Here is a 17,793-nt window from a genome sequence, read left to right on the forward strand (position 1 = left end):
AGAACAGTGTTTGGCACATCCTAAGCACTCAGTGATTACCCTAACCATCCAGATTTTATCCTAAGCAAATCTGAATAGTAGTGAAGGCGTTTAATAGAATATACATGCCCTGATAGCATATGCAGCCCACACTAGGGGATATGTTTGGGCTTGTTTCCTCCTGTTCAGCTGCTGTAATAACTCTGCTGCTGCTCCAGGGGATAGAGCACTGCTCCAGAAATTGGGAGGAAAGAGCACAGAACTGAGAGTCAGAGGATCTGGGTTCTAATCCCAACTCTGCCGATTGCCCACTGTGGATGACCTTGGCTAAATCACTTAACTTCCCTGGGCCTCAATTTTCTCCACTGTAAAATGGGAATTTAATTCTACTCCCTCCTACTTAGACAGTGAGCCCTGTGTGAGACAGGGACTGTGCCCAACCTGATTAACTTCTCTCTACGCCAGCACTTAGCACAGTGCTTGACATACAGAAAGTGCTTAACAAATCCAACAATAACAACAATAACTTGGGGACTGGTTTCAGTTCTGTTTTTAACTGGCTAATGTGGACACAGACCACACACACACACACACACTCTCTCTCTCTCTCTCTCTCTCTCTCTCTCTCTCTCTCTCTCTCTCTCTCTCTCTCTCTCTCTCTCTCTCTCTCTCTCTCTCTCTTCTCCAGGCCCCAGCTAGAAAATGACTGACAGGGAAGGATAAGAGATTGTAAGTACTGTGAGAGCTGCTAGCTCATGGCCTAATGGAAACAGTATGGGCTTTGGGCATCAGAGGCCCTGGGTTAATCCCAGCTCCACCACTTCCTTGATGGGTGAAATGTGTCATCTCAGCCTGAATAGAGAGAAACCCAGAAACTACAGTGGGTTGTAGGGGGAGGGGGGATGTCACATTTGGGTCAATAAAAGGGGAGAGATAAAGCTGGAGTGAAAGCCCTTTCTGTTCTAAGGAACAAAGATAGTTTCCACCTCCCTGGTATCACTATCTTATAACATCCACTTACCTTGTCACTTTAGGCTTCCACCCTTGAAGTATACTAATTATAGTATTTATTAAGCACTTATTACATACTAGGTAATGGGGTAGATAAAGGGATTCACAGTCTACCTGAACCCCTTTTTACAGAAGAGAAAACCGAGTCCCAGATGAGTTAAGTAACTTGCCCAAGTCCACCCAGCAGAGGCAGGCTTCATTGCAGAAAAAGGGAAGAATGGAAAACCACTTTCTAGTTGGAGGAGGCTAGATCTCACACAATTTTGGTAAAAGAGACTTTATTTGCAAAGAGTAATGCAGAGGATACACTATAGCCCTGTGTAGCTCCTAAATTACTCCCTGGACTGAGAGGTAACGTTTCACAAGAAAACTGAAATGCTTTTCTGGAAAAAGGAAAGGGAAGAGGACATAAAATGCACACTTTAAAATGGAGAAGAGGGTTAAGAGTAGGATACGTAGGATTAAGAACATCCTGAGTCGACATTTTTAACTGCTTTCTCGATTCTTAAACAGGTGCTTCAGGGTCTCTGCTGACCAAGAGAATGTAAGGTTTGGAGGCAAGTTTTCTCATCTCAGCAGATGGGCATGAGGCCAAGTCTTCTCTCCCCTCTTAGCAGTGCCCAGACCTCTGGGTGACTCTCTGTTCAGCCTAAAATCCACATTTCTTCTGGCATCAGATTGGCGATAGGCACCTTTAGCCTTTGCCTGTTAAAAGCCTGATCAAAATTCCCGCTAACAAGATGACCACGCCCAGGGCCAAAACTATCCCACGTCAAAAGATAAGCTCTTTCACTGTCAAAACCGCTCCAACTGTATTAATGGTACAGAGACATGACTCTTCCATCACTAGATGATTCGTCTGGTTCTCAGGCCTAATGACATCAGGCAAAACCACAGCATCACAGGCTTCTGATTCTGGAACAAAGAATTTTCACTTACTCACAGGACCCTAAAATGCTCTTCTGTTGATGAGTCTGGCAATAACAATCATATCAAAAGCTAAGCTCCCTGATGAATGGCGAGTTGAATTCCATGATTTCCCAATGACTTGATGACTTCCCAATTTGGTGATTTTTGCAGGTAAAATTTGGGGAGAGCTTACCAGTTTACCCTCCACTCAGGCAGGGTAGTGATGAATAAATAAGTATTTTAGGTGAAAGCAGAACATAACAAAATGCATTCTGAAATCACTGTTTTCCCCTTGCTGAAGCCCAATCACCATTGTGGCAGAGTTAGGGCAGGAAAAGCAGAAGACTGAAATTCTTTTTTTTTATTGTTCTTATGATTATTGTTGTTATTGTTAAGTGCTTATTATGTGTGAAGCACTCTTCTGAGCACCGGGGTAGATATAAGGTAATATAAAGTAATAAGGTCGAACACAGTCTGTGTCCCACATGATTTTCATAGTCAGAGTGGGGAGTTGTGGGGGAAACAGGCAACTGGGGAAGTAGTTTGGCCTCGTGGATAAAGCATGGACCTAGCAGTCAGAAGGACCTGATCTTCTAATCCCGGCTCTGCCACTTGTCTGCTGTGTGACTGTGGGCAAGTCACTTCACTTCTCTGTGCCTCAGTTCCCTCATCTGTAAAATGGGGATTAAGAATGTGAGCCCCATGTGGAACAGGGACTGCGTCCAACCCGATTTGCTTTTATCCACCCCATCACTTAGTACAGTCGTTGGCACAGAGTAAGTGCTTAACACGTACCACTTAAAAAAACCAAAAAAAACCCCAAATCAGGCAATGAATCCCAGGCCTTCCCTAGGCCTGATGCTTCTGTGTCCATTCTCGTAGGTTTTAAGACACTTGGTTATTATTGAAAAAACAAAAACTCTTCAACCCCAATCCAACCCTCTGTGATCCGGAAGGAGAAGTGGTACCTACCAGGGGAGAGTGTTTCATTAGCTGAAGCTGCTCTGGGGATCCCATTATCTGTCATCCCTTTCAGTCCAGCCCGGACTTGGGCCTAAAAGAAAACGTGCAAATGTTCCCCTGAGGCCGTCTGTATAGCAATGTCAGTTTGACATGCATCAGTAAACCAGTGGCATCTATTGAGAGCTACCTGTTTGCAGAGCATTGTACTAAGCGCTTGGGAGAGTACAATCCAACAGAGTTAGTGGACACATTCCCTGCCCACAAGGAGCTCACAGTCTATATTTCCTGCCTACCCTGCTCCTCTAGAATCCCAAGCTGCTGGCAGGAGCATGGAACCATAACTGGTCTCCCCTGAACCAGTCAGCACTTTAAGTTCTCTGAAATGCTTTAAAATTGTTGCTGACCTCTTGTTTTCTATATTTTCATTTCCTCCCTTGATCTCTCAGTCTTTTGGGGGAAAAAAAATCAACTTGTGAAAAGAAATTCAGCCCCACAGAAATCTACTGGTGTCCTTAGAGGATTTATTAATCTGTGACTTTTCTTTCTAAAGCTTAGTAGAAACCAAAATTGCATTTGGGACTTCCCAAGTGAAACTGAATGTGGTTCAGTATCCACATGTGGTTCGACCAAAAAATTGACCTCGCCCTCTGGTAATTCCAGCGAAAGGCTCCCAGCGATCCCAAGTGTTTTCTAAAAGCCAAATCATGTTTACCTGCTCCGCAGCCTTCTTCCAATTTATCTTCCAAATGAATATCAAGAAGAAAAGGGTTTGGAAGAAGACACACACTATCAATCCAGTCCAAAGCCCTTTAAGAAAGAAGCAGAACATGAATAACTTTTAGGGAAACGCATATGCTCATTCAAGTTTTCCTCTTGTGACCCAAACACAACTGAAGTTCCGCTCTCTAAAGAAAGGAAGTCAGTCGATTGTATTTATTGAGTGCTTCCTGTGTGCAGAGCACTGTACTAAGCACTTGGAAGAGTACAATATAACAGTAAACAGACACATTCCCTGCCTACAATGAGCTTACTATTATTTCTTTATGTATCGCCACTCACCCATCTACAACTGCCTTTAGAGTTTGTTGATGAAATCGCTGAAATTGAGATGATGGTCAGTGGGGGCAGGTGTCGTCAACAGGATTAATGAGTGACTGTTAATCCTTTCTGCATACCATGCATATAAAGATTGCCTTTATGCACTGCTGCTTTTCTACCCACAGCACTTGGTGCTATTTTCTTTCCTTCTTCTTGATGTCCCAATCTTCCCCAAACCTCACCATTAAAACAGTTATACTATGTGTGATTGCCCTGCCTCAAACTGATCTGTCTTCTGTAACAGTGCTTAGAACAGTGCTGTGCACATAGTAAGTGCTCAGTAAATACCACTGATTGATTAATTAACAGTCTCCCAAGTACCCACTGCAGTACCACATTTTTTGACTCTAGACTGTAAACTTGTTGTGGGCAGGAACACGTGTACCAACTCTGTGCTATTATACTCTCCCAGGTGCCTAGTACAGTAATCTGCCCACCCTAAGTGCTCAAAAAATATGATCGATTGATAGTGTAAGGTTTTGCAGAGTAATATTGATTCATAATAGAGTCACTGATGATTAAGGCATAATTGTGTGACTGTGGCATAATTTTGTTTGGAAAGTTAGGTTAAAGATTACAAAAAAGAGGAACTACGAAACGTTCCATAGAAGGGAAGGTGTGTATACAGATATTTTTCAGCCACTAGTTAGAAATCCTGGATGGATAGATAATGAAGATTATTCATGGATTTTTCTCATTCCTTTTTGTGAGGAAAGCATACTGATAGAATATGAAGTTCTGCTGATAAATCCATTAGTTTTCAAGCACCTGAATTCCCTAAACTGGAAGGGCTGTGTCTACCAACTCTGTTGTATTATATTTTCCCAAGCTCCTAGTACAGTGATCTGCAAATGGTAGGGCACTCAATAAATACCATTGATTGATTGAAGGATTCCCTTTCCAAAATTGAGACCTCCTGCTTTCTCTAGCATTGTGTTCCATGCAGCCTGTATAGACCAAACATACCTATTATGCCACGTTTGGCAGCGAACATAAGGGATATTCCAATGGGAAAACCGATTCCGTAATAACCAATAGCATTTAAGATAGCACCAATCTTTTGTTGGCCTGTTCCTCTCAATATTCCACCACTGGTACCCTGAGGAAGAAAGAAAACAGAATTGAATTGCAGTGATCTAGAGAACGTGGAGCCACAGGCAGCTGAACGTATGACTATTAATCATGGTCAACATAACTCCAAGTAACAAAGAGTATGAGGACATGGAATTTTAGGGGATGGAATTGTATCTCCACCAAAACCCTTTCAGTCCCATTTTAATAAGTGCAACGAAATGTATTAGAGAAGCAGCATGGCCTAGTGAAAAAAATACTGGGAGTCTGAAGACTTGGGTTCTAATCCTGACTCTGCCAATTGCTTGCTCTGTGACCTTAGGCGAGTCACTTCGCTTCTCTGTGCCTCAGTTTTCTCAACTGTAAAATTCATTCATTCAATCGTTTTTATTGAGCACTTACTGTGTGCAAAGCACTGCACTGAGCTCTTGGGAGAGTACAATATAACAACAGACACATTCCTGCCCACAACAGGCTTACAGTCTAGAGGACGAGCTCACAACCTCCTCCCTCCTAGACTGCGAGGCCTATTTGGGACAGGGACTGTCTCCAACCTGCTAAACGTGTATCTACTCCAGCGCTTAGAACAATCAATCCATCAATCAATCGTATTTATTGAGTGCTTACTGTGTTCAGAGCACTGTACTAAGACCTTGGAAAAGTACAAATATAACAATATAACATACATGGTCCCTATCCATAATGAGATTACAGTCTAGAGGGGGAAACAGTGCTTGGCACATAATAAGCGCTTAACAGATACCATAAAACCAAACAAAACAAAGACCAATGTACAGCACCAGTTTCTCTTAGTTACACATAAGATAGCATTACAAAAATTCTGACACTCTTTCACAGAACATACATCACTGGGGCCCAGGGTTGATGAACCTCAGTATTTAATCTTGGCCCTGCTTAGAAGCAAGATGAAACTCATATATGCACATAATACCCAGGGCAGGTCCACAGGGAATCTACCCCTGTTCTTACCCCAAACCCTCTCAAAGTGCAGGTACTATTTCCTTTTCCTTTTTCCTATTTTTTTTTTCAGAAGCAGAATTAATGATTAAGGAGAAGAAAACACAAAACAATATTCATAAAAGTATTCATATTATACACCATAGCATGTACTAAACACTTACAGCAGTTGCATCGAACACATGAAAGGGAGCAAATATCAGCATCACGTGACTCACCAAGGAAACTATCTCTCTGTTGGAAGACAAAAAGCGGGCAGCAGGGACAAAGAGCTTCAGCTGATGAGCACAGAATCTATAGCAATACTTCAAAAAGATCAGGACACTCACTGATATCAAATGTAGTATTATTCCTGACAATCAGTATGCTTTCCTCACTAAAAGATAATTTTTTTTATTTTGGAAAATAACTGAAAAAATCCTAGATTTGTAGGAGGCAGTAATAGAATTTGATTTACTCAAATCACACAGCTTCACTCCTGGCTTAAGAATATAGAGTACTTGCCCAAGAAGCCTTTCATTCACGGTATAAACATTACTACAAACAGACAAAAAGGAGTGAATGCAAATGAGATTCATTTCAATCAGATTTTTATATACACACTAACCACAGTGACTAGTAAAAGTCAAGAAATTAATCCTTGAATTCTCCCTATGGAAGCAGAAGGCCAAACTAACTCTTCGAGCTGCAAAATAAGTAAACAAATCATAAACCTACAGATCATTAGACTGTGAACCTCATGTGGGACAGGAATTGTGTTCAACCTGATTAACTTGTATTTACCCCAGTGCTTAGAACAGTGCTGGGCATAGAGTAAGCTCTTAACAAATACCATAGTCATAATCAATCATGATTTTCCTGGAACGAGATTACATACTTGTCGCTGGTAAATATATAAGCCACCACATCCTTCAAGGTTGAGAGTAAGATCCCCATCAGGACGGCAAAAATCTCTGGAAGACATGAGAAAGTCAGGGGTGACTTAAAAAACCCAAAGATTGTGATAAACTATATTCCTTACCTGCAGGAATAATAGGCTTTTTAGTTCTAAGATGTAAGTGATCCAGAAAATGAAAATCTGAGGTTACTTTTTTGATTCGGACCAGATAACAAAATAATAATAATAATGGTATTTGTTAAGCGCTTACTATATGGCAAGCACTGTTCTAAGCACTGGGGTAGATACAAGGTAAGCAGGTTGTCCCACGTAGCGTTCACAGTCTTAATCCCCATTTTACAGATGATGTATCTGAGGCACAGAGAAGCTAAGTGACTTGCCCAAAGTCACACAGCTAAGTGGCTGAACCAGGATTAGAACCCACAACCTCTGACTCCCAAGCCCGTGCTCTTTCCACTAAACCAAGCTGCTGATCAAATTTATATGCTCTTACAGTCAGTTCTTCTCTACCACATGCTTTCATTATGTTTCTGGACTGAATACTATTGTGGAATTAGGAAATTTTCTCTAATAAAATGCAATACGGCATCTGAAGACTCTGAACTTGCGCTCGGAGTGGATAAAGTACTAAAATTCAGGGTTCTTTAGGAAATACAACTCCCATGGTGTAAAACAAACTCTGTCCTGGAAGGAAATTAACCTCTAACACTGAGGTTCTGCCCGGCTCAACAAGGGTTTGCTGGGTGGGACAAGTGAGGAGAATGGATGCTTGCAGGGTAGATAAGCAGCGCGGCGTAGTGGATAGACAGGGACCTAGAATTCAGAAGGGCCTGGGTTCTAATCCTGACTCTGCCACTTGTCTGCTGTGTGACCTTGGACAAGTCACTTCACTTCTCTGTGCTTCAGTTACCTCATCTGTAAAATGGGGATTAAAACTGTGAGCCTCATCTCCCCCTTTTAGACTGTGAGCCCACTGTTGGGTAGGGACTGTCTCTATATGTTGCCAATTTGTACTTCCCAAGCGCTTAGTACAGTGCTCTGCACACAGTAAGCACTCAATAAATACAATTGATGATGATGATGATGTAGAAAAGGGACTGGAGCCAACCTGATTTGCGTATATCAACCCCAGTGCTTAGTGCAGTGCTTGGTATGTAGTAAGCGCTTAAAGAATGCCACGGTTATTATTTATTGCCCAAGCAGCTCCTGCTCCATGGGCTCCAATCAATCAGTGGTGCCCTTACTAGGTGCAGAACACTATACTAAATGTTTGAGAGACTACAACAGAATTAGCAAACACATTTCCTGCCCATAAGCTTTCTGCTGGGCTACCAAAAACAAGGGTCAAAGGAAATGTTTTAAGGATGCAATAAAGCAAAGCCTCAGGCCATATGTTCCGCTAAGCTGAAAGCTAGAGGGGAGTGAAGCAGATAGAGTAGCATGGTATGCTGCCTTCAAGGGAGCTGCAGCCCTTTGGGAGTAGAGGCTTTGTGAGGATCGAGAGACAAGGAGGCAACAGTGAAAACAGCTTCAGGCACTGCAAACACACAAAAGCATGAAATGCCGTCTTTACATGTGTGTAGTGAGGTTGGACTTCTATGGGTCATGCATTGGCCTTTACAGGCACATTCACACGAAGGTAAATTTCACCATCAGCGGCTTCTTCAAGGATGAAGGACAGCGATAAAAATATACAATCATCCATCATGTGCTAAGTTGCTGCTGCTGCTCATATGTGGTCATGGTCACAGCCAATTTCTCCCATGCCATGTATGCATAGGGGCAGTAGGCCACCTTTTCTAGCCCCATGCCTAAAGGGGTGACCAGTGCAATTCTGAACATGGCTGAGACCCCAAGGTGGCTGCCAATCAGGAGACCAATATGGCCCGCCTACTTACAGAGGTCATCCATCTGTGATCCGGGAAGGAGAGGAAGGAGGTGTAGGCGGTGTCAAAACCTTACGTGCGGTAGAGGAGGTTGACAGTTGATTGACAGTTGTGGAGTATCAGGAACTCCAGAAAAGTGAACTGATCGCGAGCGGAGCAGGTAGCTCGCATCCACCACAAATGGGGAGAGGAAGATGATTCTTGAGACGTGTCTTAGTCAAGTCTAGTCCCATGAGTCAGTTATGATCATCATTGGAGAGATTGGCAAGAAAAGGATGATTTCAGCCACTCAAATGGTCTAGTAAATCAATCAGGCAGTCAGTGGTATGTATTGAGCACTTCCTATGTGCACAGCACTGTACTCAGTGCTCAGGAGGGTCCAAAGCAACAGAGTTGATAGGCAAGTTCCCTGAGCACCTGGGAGAGCCTCCACCCACCTGCGCAGAGCAGCACGGTGATGCAAGACAGCCTTGCCTGCTCTGCATTTCCTGCACCCAGAGCATTGCCCACTCGGACACTGGCAGCTACGCTAAAGCCAAGTGGCACCTGAGGATAGAAATACACAAGACAAGGACAGCCATCACAGTGAAAAGCATGAGGGGAATTAAGTGGAATGTGAGCACAGCTACACTAAACATACATTACTTCTAATGTACTTCTGTCTCCTCCTCTAGACCGTGAGCTCAATGTGGGCAGGGAACGTGTCTTGTGTCGTACTCTCCCAAGCCCTTCCTACAGTGCTCTGCACATAGTAAGTGCTCAATAAATACCATTGATTGATTAATATAATAGGCTGAGGAATCACCACCACTTCATTTGATTGAGCAGCCAGTTCCTCTAATCAACCAATCACTGGAATTTATTAAGCGCTTACTGTGTGCAGGGCACTGTACTAAGCGCTTGGGAGAGTACAATACAACAGAGTTGGTAGGCATGTTCCCTGTCCACAATGAGCTTACAGTCTAGAGGGGGAGAGAGACAAAAATATAAATCATTTATAATGTATAGATATTTCCATAATTGCTGTGAGGATCGAGGGTGGGGTAAATACCAAAAGACCATAGGTCGTAGATCCACAAATGATGCAGAAGGGAGAGGAAGCCAGGGAAAAGAGGGCTTAATCAGAGAAGGCCTCTTGGAGGAGATGACTTTACTACTGCTTTAACTCTAAGGGTCTTGATTTCTGTCCACAGAGGAGAATGTTCCTTACCACCCTGTGATAAATAAGCGTCTCTAATTCCAATTATTCCCCTCTAAATATTTTTAAAGCCCCTCAGTAGTAGCAGAAGGAGAAGAAGCATTTATTGACCAATCACTAGGTGCAACATACTAAAGTGCTCAGGAAATGCAAAACAAAAGAGCGACATGTCCCCTGCCGAAAGGAGAAGAACAGTGGGAGCTAGTTTGTTTATCCTTTGGGTGTGTCAGACTATTTCCAATATCTTACATATTTTCACTTCCCAATTCTCTAAGAAGAAAATACAGGTGGAAGGGAAGTCGTGTGATTTAGTAAGCTAAACAGCCGGTTCCAGAGTCAAGGATCCCAAATTCTATTCTTGTTCTTGTGTTATAGTTAGGCTAGGTTCCACCCTAGGTCAGTAAACCTGTATTCAGAGGAGCTTAAGGGGTGGGACGGGAAGAAGAAATAATTGCCCAGAATATTTCTAACTGCTTTTTACACATCTGCCTACCAAACAAAATAGGAAGTGGATCCATAAGTCGAAAGTCTTACCATGTAGGCCACTATGGCCAGTTGGTAAATGATAGCCTGGGCTCCCAGTTCCGCCACATTAATCAGTCCTAAAAAGACAAATTCAGACAATCAAGTCTTTAAAAACCTAATTGGAACAAACATTCTCCTTCTAGATATAGGTTCATTTGAAACTTGAAAGCTATGAACGTTGAAGAGGGAGGATAGCAAAGGAGCAGTGTGGCCCAGTGGAAAAGGCACTGGCCTGGATTCTTATTCCAGTTCTGTCACTTGCCAGCTGAGTGATTTTGACTTCTCTGGGCCTCAGTTTCCTCAGTTGTAAAATGGGGATTCAATATCTGTTCTCCTACTTTTCCTGTAATCTGCACAAGGGACAGGGATGGAGCCCAACCTGAGTATCTTGTATCTACCCCAGTGTTTAGTACAGTGCTTTGCACACAGTAGGTGTTTAATAAATCTTATTATTATTATTACTAAAGTTAATGGCAGTCTTCATGGGGGAAGCGGAGAGGGGCACTTCTAGACCTCTGGGGCAGCTGCCCTGAGATCTGGGGGTTCTTGCTGGAAGGAGGACTGACTACTGTTCTTCTGGAGTCCTTGTCCCCAGCGCAAAAAATGACAAGGGCAGTTTCAAGTTTGCCTAGGCTTCCTTACTCAGGCTTGACAAATGAATCCTCCATCTGGAACTACAGAAACACCACAGAGGTTCCCCTATTCCCAAGAGGGGTGCCCCTTCACCCCATCTTAAGGCAAAACTTGGTCTCGGAGCCAGCAGGATACTTGCCTGCATTCCCTTAAAAAGCTTTCAATGGCAGCCCCTCCAACCTCCTAAAAAATCTTCAAAATATCACCAACTGATCAAATTTATTTAACACTTACTGTGTGCAGGGCACTGTATTGAGCGCTTGGGAGAATACAATATAATAGAGTTGGTAGACATGTTTTCTGCCCACGGGAAGCTTACAGTCTAGAGGGTTGCTTGCCCACTTTTTTTGGTCACCTTCCAACCTTCCTTCTGTTAAGTCATTCCCTAGCCAAATGTGCACAGAGTTGTTGCTACCCAGATTCCCATGAAGATCAAGTAAAAGGTAATAGAAAGGAGAGATATCAAATTTCTTTGAGGCTTACTCTCTGATTTCTTCTGCATATATACAGGTACTTAGTGGATTGTTGACTAACCTGCCAGAAAACTCCCAATTTCAAAGGTCCACCATTCAATACATAGCATGATCATGCTGGGAAAGCCCAGCTTAATATAGACGTCCCATTCCTGGAAGCACTCAAAAGACCAGCCTGCAGGGCAAGAGAGTGAAAGCAACCTTAGTCTTTCCAGAACTTTTGTTTGTTTGTTTTGTTATTTTTAATAGTATTGTTAAGCACTTACTACGGCACTGGGGTAGATGCAAGATAATTAGGTTGGACACAGTCCATGTCCCACATGGGGCTTACAGTCTTCATCCCCATTTTACAGATGAGGAAACCAAGGTACAGAGAAGTTAAGTGACTTGTCCAAGATCACCCAACAGACATGTGGCGGAGCTGGGGTAAGAACCCAGGTCCTTCTAACTCCCAGGCCCTTGCTCTATCCACTAGGCCATGCTGCTTCTTCCTTGTTATCAGAGCCTAGTGAAATTTCACTCCTGAACAAAGGAAGGAAAATCTACCCCAATCTTTGGAGGGTCTCAAATGAGAGCCCTTAAAAGTTACAAGTCAGAGGCAGGACTTACTAAATTGCCTTTTCGTCTGCTTTCTCTTGGGTTGGCTTTCTTAGGTTTTCATAGAAATACACAGACTCAAACCAAATTTGTTTTGTTTGCCAGGATGAAAAACTAAACACCTCAGTAACTTCTGTTCAAGGTCAAACTGTGTGAAAGAATTCCGTTACCCAGAAACAGATAATTGAGCTACATTAGAAGAGCAAATCATGCACACTTTAACACTGAAAAATATTCATACCTCCCCAGGTCTGAACATGCATCTTTTTCCACCTCACGTAGAGGAAGAGAAGAATAGCCTGAGTGAACTGAGAAGTGGTGTTGGCCCAGGCAGATCCTCTGAAGACAGAAGAGGAGGGAAAGAGGATTGGTTATCATTAGCAGGCTCTCAGTTCAGGCTTCCCCCATCTCCCAAGGGACTGGGAGTATTGTTTAAAATGGATTCAGTGTCTGAACCATAATCTATCCTCAGCAACAGAGTGAGCCAATCAATCAATCATATTTATTGAGTGCTTATCATGTGCAGGCACTGTACTCAGCGCTTGGGAGAGTAGAACACAACAATATAACAACCTGATTGGCTCCCCAGTGCTTAGTACAGTTCCTGGTACATAGTAAGTGCTTTACATATACTATAAAAAAAAAAAAAAACCCAGCAGAGTTGGTAGACATATTTCCTGGCTATAGGAGCTTACAGCCTAGAGGAGGAGTTTTCAGTCTAGAGGTACTTCTGAATGCTTCAGGAAAAAGAAGCCTTAAAAACATGGATTAAAATAGGGACAGATTTCCATAAAATTAGATACGCTAAAAACTCAAATGCAGAACAATATTTTGCCTCTGCAGTTTGTTTCTGACTTGCAGAGCTAGAAAGGAAAGGACCTAGCCTAATACTATTAGCTTTCTTCAGAAGCTATTAACTGTGTTAATACTTACACCACACCAAGCTTCAGTGCGTACAAGAAAACGGCATTCAGACCCACGTTGATAATATTGGCAGCAAATCCAGTAATGACCTGAGGTAAAATGATGCCCTGAAAGTCAAAGACAATGATTAGAATCATCTTAAAAAACCTCTCCCACTCCCTTGCCCCAGGACCTTCAACAGAAAGTTTCTGTCATACCCACTCTGTTATATAGTTTACTCTCCGAAGTGCTTGCTTAGTACAGTGCTCTGCACATGGTAAGCTCTTAATAAATATGATTGATTGACTGATTCTGTTGCTGAGGATTGATTATGGTTCAGACACTGAAATAGCCTCAGGGAAACACCACGGTACCATATTCCCCTAAGTATGCCCACCTCTGCCAAAACAAAGGTTTTCATTACATTTTGGCTGGAATATAGAGATTTAGGAAATGTTCTTCTGACATAACAATAATAATAATAATTGTGGTATTTGTTAAGCGCTTACTATATGTCAGGCACTGTTGTAAGCACTGGGGTAGATACAAGATAATCAGGTTGGACATAGTCCCTGTCCCATGAAGGGCTCACAGTCTTAATCCCCACTGACAGAGGAGGGAACTGAGCCCCAGAGAATTGAAGTGACTAGCCCAAAGTCACACAGCAGACAAGTGGTAGAGTGGGGATTAGAACCCAGGCCCATACTCTATCCACTAGGCCAAGCTGCCTTGGGCTCTGGCTTGCTGCATTATCGAGAAGAAATTGTGTGTGGTGTCTTTAAACCTTAAAGCAAGGTTTTGCAAGAAGGAGACTTGGGTGTATGGGAGAAAGATGCTGTGAAACAGCACTCACTCCGACTGGCCCAGGAAAGCTAAGAACCAAGACATTTAGAAGCGTTTCTGGGATTAGAGAGGACCTAAGAGAACAGGCCTTACCTGACTTTGTAAATATCTTGTCTGAAGCTGGTATAGAAATGCTGCCTGTAAGATGCAGAAACATTTCTATTAGCCATGAAGTAGTGAGCAGAACTGTTTCATTTCTATAGCAGACACTTTCCAACAGTCCCGACTTCAAAGTGAAACACATCACCAATAATTCAATGAGAAGTTTGTCCATGAAAACGAGGCACAAATAAGCAGCTTAATTAATTACTATAGTATTTATTAGGCACTTACCACGGGCCAGTGCTAAGTTCTAGGGACACCCTCCTTGACCCTCCTGGGACTTGCAATCTAAAGCTAGAAAGAGCGGATAACTTCTCCCTATTTTTATAGATGAGGAAACTGAGGCATACAGTAGTAAGTGATTTGACAAACAGCACACAGCAGGCCAGTGGCAGAGCTGGGACTAGAATCTAGGTCTCCTGACGCCAAGTGTCATTTCCACTCCGTTACACTACACTGCCTGTTGAGGGGAAAAAAACACTATCTTAAGGCTGTGAACTGATCAAATTGCAGCTGCCTTTACAACACCATCAGTGGCAATGATGAAGAGAACATCAGGGAAAAGGAAGTTTTCCTTCCCTTCCTTTCTAAACAGTATCTAACGTTTTAGATACTCGAGCAGTAAGGGTGATATGGCTGCGCTTACATTTTCACGTGAAAAAATGGGATAATCAATATTTGCTCCTTGGGAGAACCCAAATCAACACAAACTTACAGGAAGAGCAGGAATAAAGATCATCACATAAACTTGGGCCAATCTGGAAAGGAAAAAACATAGGAGGGAGCATATAAATTCTGATGGAATTATTTTGGGGGGGTTTGGTAATCACAGATAATTATGCATACAAACACCAGAGAGATTGACATGTATGTAGCATGAATTGCATTAGAGAGAGACCCAGGGTGGTTTTTTTTAATGGTATTTAAGTGCTTACTATGTGCCAGGCACTCTACTAAGGTCTGGGGTAGATACGGGCAACTCAGGTTGGACCCAGTCCCTGTCCCACATGGGGCTCACCGTCTTAATCCCAAAACAATCAACAGATGAATGGAGGAATTCATTTCCACATTATTATTTCCACAATTCCCATTATCGGGAGGACTCGAGTGCAAGTGATTAGCAGGAAATGGGAGTTTGAAGAAAGAAAACTAGACGATCATTTCTCCTAGCCCTAGGAATCTAAGACCAAAAGCTTATCTGACCTGGACACTTCGGGATCCTGTTTGACAAGCAGGAGTAATTGTTCAGTGTTAATAAGGATGGCCCAGCAAGGGAAACAACACAGTAGTAAAATAAGAATTCCTCTCTGAAGGATGATCCCCACTCGTTTCAAGTTCTTGCCTCCAAATGACTAGGAAAAAAGAAACAAGAAAGATTGTCATCACCAATAAATGGGATATCGGGGCAAAAGTTCTATACAGTTAAGAGTTTCAGTGTTTACAGTGCCTCCGATTTTAGACAAATAATCAGATACTCCAGATTTGGGTCTGTTCTGCTCAAACTGGCCACACTCCCTTGCATCAAGAAAGACAGCTGCTTCTTGTTCACGTCACATGCTTCATCTTCCTGTTTGGATCCCAAAGCTTTGTGGAACTTTTAGTTCAGCATTCCCAGGAGACAGCATTGCTGACGTCCTCCCTCTCAGACAATCATATTTAGTAAGCACCTGCATTTAAAGCTCTGTCCTAAACGCTTGGGAGAGTATAATAGAAGAGAAAGATACTGTCCCTTTGCTATAGGAGCTTACAATCTAATAGTAACAGTTGACAATCTCTCATCACCCTGCTTATGGTCACTGAGCAGGAAGAAGGTGACCACGCTTGGGATGATGGACCAGTTTTCAAAAATAACACAGCCTATTCAAATTACCCTGAGGCCAGGTCTCCTTCTTTCTTTATGGTATTTGTTAAGCACTTATTACGTGCCAGGCACTGTACTAAACACTGGGGTAGATACAAGCTGATCAGGTTGGACGCAGCCATATCCCACATGGGGTTCACAGTCTTAATCTCCATTTTACAGATGGGGTAACAGGTGTAAAAAGAAATGTCTCAAAAAGTTAAGCAATGATCAAAGCCGTAATTATTATTGGTAGTATTATATAAAGGAGATAAAAAAAAATCTGCAAACATAGATGTTCTAAATTGGAAAGACATAGAATATACAAATACACTACAAGGAACATGGGATTTTCAGTTTCCTCCTAGAAATCAAATTTCCTGAAATAAAAAAACAAGAATTTGGAAAAAAAATGGCCATACCTGAGACATTAACGTATCACATGCTGACGCTAAGCCAGATCCAACTGAAATGCCAGTAACATTTATAACCTGGAAACAAATATCAATATACTGTCAAAGGCACTAACAGAAGTAATTACCCTGACAATTCAAGCACACCTCCCTTTAGTCTCCCCTTCTTTTCTCCCTAGGAGGAAAAAAACCCCCTCAAGTTTAAATCTGAAACTATGGAATATAAACAGTTGTTTGACCTGAATCACCTTGAGGACTTGCTAGTTTAGGCTAGATCGCTATGGGCAAGAATTCTAAATTTTTACTGTTGCTGTCCCTTTCTAATGAGGGTGGGATCTGAAGAGGGAAAGACTGTGAAAATATTCTAAATAAAGAAGAGGTCCTTCTTAAGTTACTAACTTGCTAACCATGGTCCTAGGTAAATCAGGGGATTTTTATATTTGGCTAAATTCAGACTTCCTAGCAAATTTTCAATGATTAAACATTTCAAGAGAATTTTGTTTCCTTTAAAAAAAAAACAGCTGAAGTGAAAAATAAATTTGGAGAACGAATTTCGGCTAATAGCTAAACGCAGTAATGAATTGCAGTTTTTATTGCGATGGACCGGATTTTGTATTCTGAAATTTGTATTAAGGTGGAAAATATACCTACAGATACAGCAAGTATAACAGCATCCAATTCCACTTTCCCCAGATGGCCACAGAATATGGAGCTGATGATGCTGATCATAAAAACCATCAACTGCGCTAGAAACTGAAAGAAACAAAGTGAGAAAGGAGGCATGAGACTGCCAAGAAACCATATTAGAGATGACCTGGTCTAATTAGGACCAAGTCAGGTGAATCTTCCAACTTGCTAGACATAGGCATCAGGATGAAAACCTCTCCTTAGCTGCCGACTCGGTAAGAAAAGAATCGATCAATCAGTGATATTTATTGAGCACTTATTGTGCTCAGAGCACCGTACTAAGCACAGAATTGGCAGATATGTTCCCTGCCCACATGAGCTTACAGCCTAGAGAAGTTTCACAGCACATAATATATGGGTACATATGTACATAAGTACATGTCTTTGAATTATATATTATAAATTAGTCATATTAATATATGTCTCCCTCTCTAGACTATAAGCTCCTTATGGGAAGGGAACGTGTCTTCAAATTCTGTTGTACTGTACCCGCCCAAGCGCTTAGTACAGTGCTCGGCACATAGAAGTACTCTGATGATGATGATGGTATTTGTTAAGCACTAACTATGTGCCAAGCACTGTTTTAAGCACTGGGGGAGATACAGGGTAATCAGGTTGTCCCACGTGGGGCTCACAGTGTCTTAATCCCCATTCTACAGATGAGGTAATTGAGGCACATGGCTCCTACTCTATCGTAATCCGCCTCGACCTCTCAGCTGCCTTCAACACTGTGTACCACGCCGTTCTCCTCAACACGCTATCCAACCTCGGCTTCACCGACTCCGT

General features: G+C 42.4%; 1 protein-coding gene across 1 annotated transcript; it reads right to left on the bottom strand.

Annotated features, from left to right (window-relative positions):
- Positions 1–1,272: 1,272 nt before the first annotated feature.
- Positions 1,273–16,392, bottom strand: LOC119939384 (multidrug and toxin extrusion protein 2-like). The gene is made up of 15 exons (XM_038759384.1): positions 16,330–16,392; positions 15,271–15,419; positions 14,783–14,825; positions 14,059–14,103; positions 13,153–13,250; positions 12,461–12,558; positions 11,684–11,797; positions 10,526–10,593; positions 9,231–9,339; positions 6,887–6,962; positions 6,174–6,243; positions 4,927–5,059; positions 3,575–3,669; positions 2,872–2,953; positions 1,273–1,905 (listed from the first exon to the last, which is right to left on the bottom strand). The coding sequence occupies exons 1-15, from the start codon at positions 16,336–16,338 to the stop codon at positions 1,763–1,765; spliced, it is 1,332 nt and encodes a 443-aa protein (XP_038615312.1). The 5' UTR covers positions 16,339–16,392; the 3' UTR covers positions 1,273–1,762.
- Between the last annotated feature and the right edge of the window lie 1,401 nt (positions 16,393–17,793).

The sequence above is a fragment of the Tachyglossus aculeatus genome, chromosome 17, assembly GCF_015852505.1.
Source record: "Tachyglossus aculeatus isolate mTacAcu1 chromosome 17, mTacAcu1.pri, whole genome shotgun sequence".
NCBI classification, from domain to species: Eukaryota; Metazoa; Chordata; class Mammalia; order Monotremata; family Tachyglossidae; genus Tachyglossus; species Tachyglossus aculeatus.

What these genes read in the sequence shown, in the direction of transcription:
- LOC119939384 (XM_038759384.1), bottom strand. An exon ending in GCACTGAAGCTTGGTGTGGT is followed by an intron (nt 12,559 to 13,152) that starts GTAAGTATTAAC and finishes TTCTGTCTTCAG; the next exon opens with AGGATCTGCCTGGGCCAACA. An exon ending in AATTGGGAGTTTTCTGGCAG is followed by an intron (nt 10,594 to 11,683) that starts GTTAGTCAACAA and finishes TTGTCTTTTTAG; the next exon opens with GACTGATTAATGTGGCGGAA.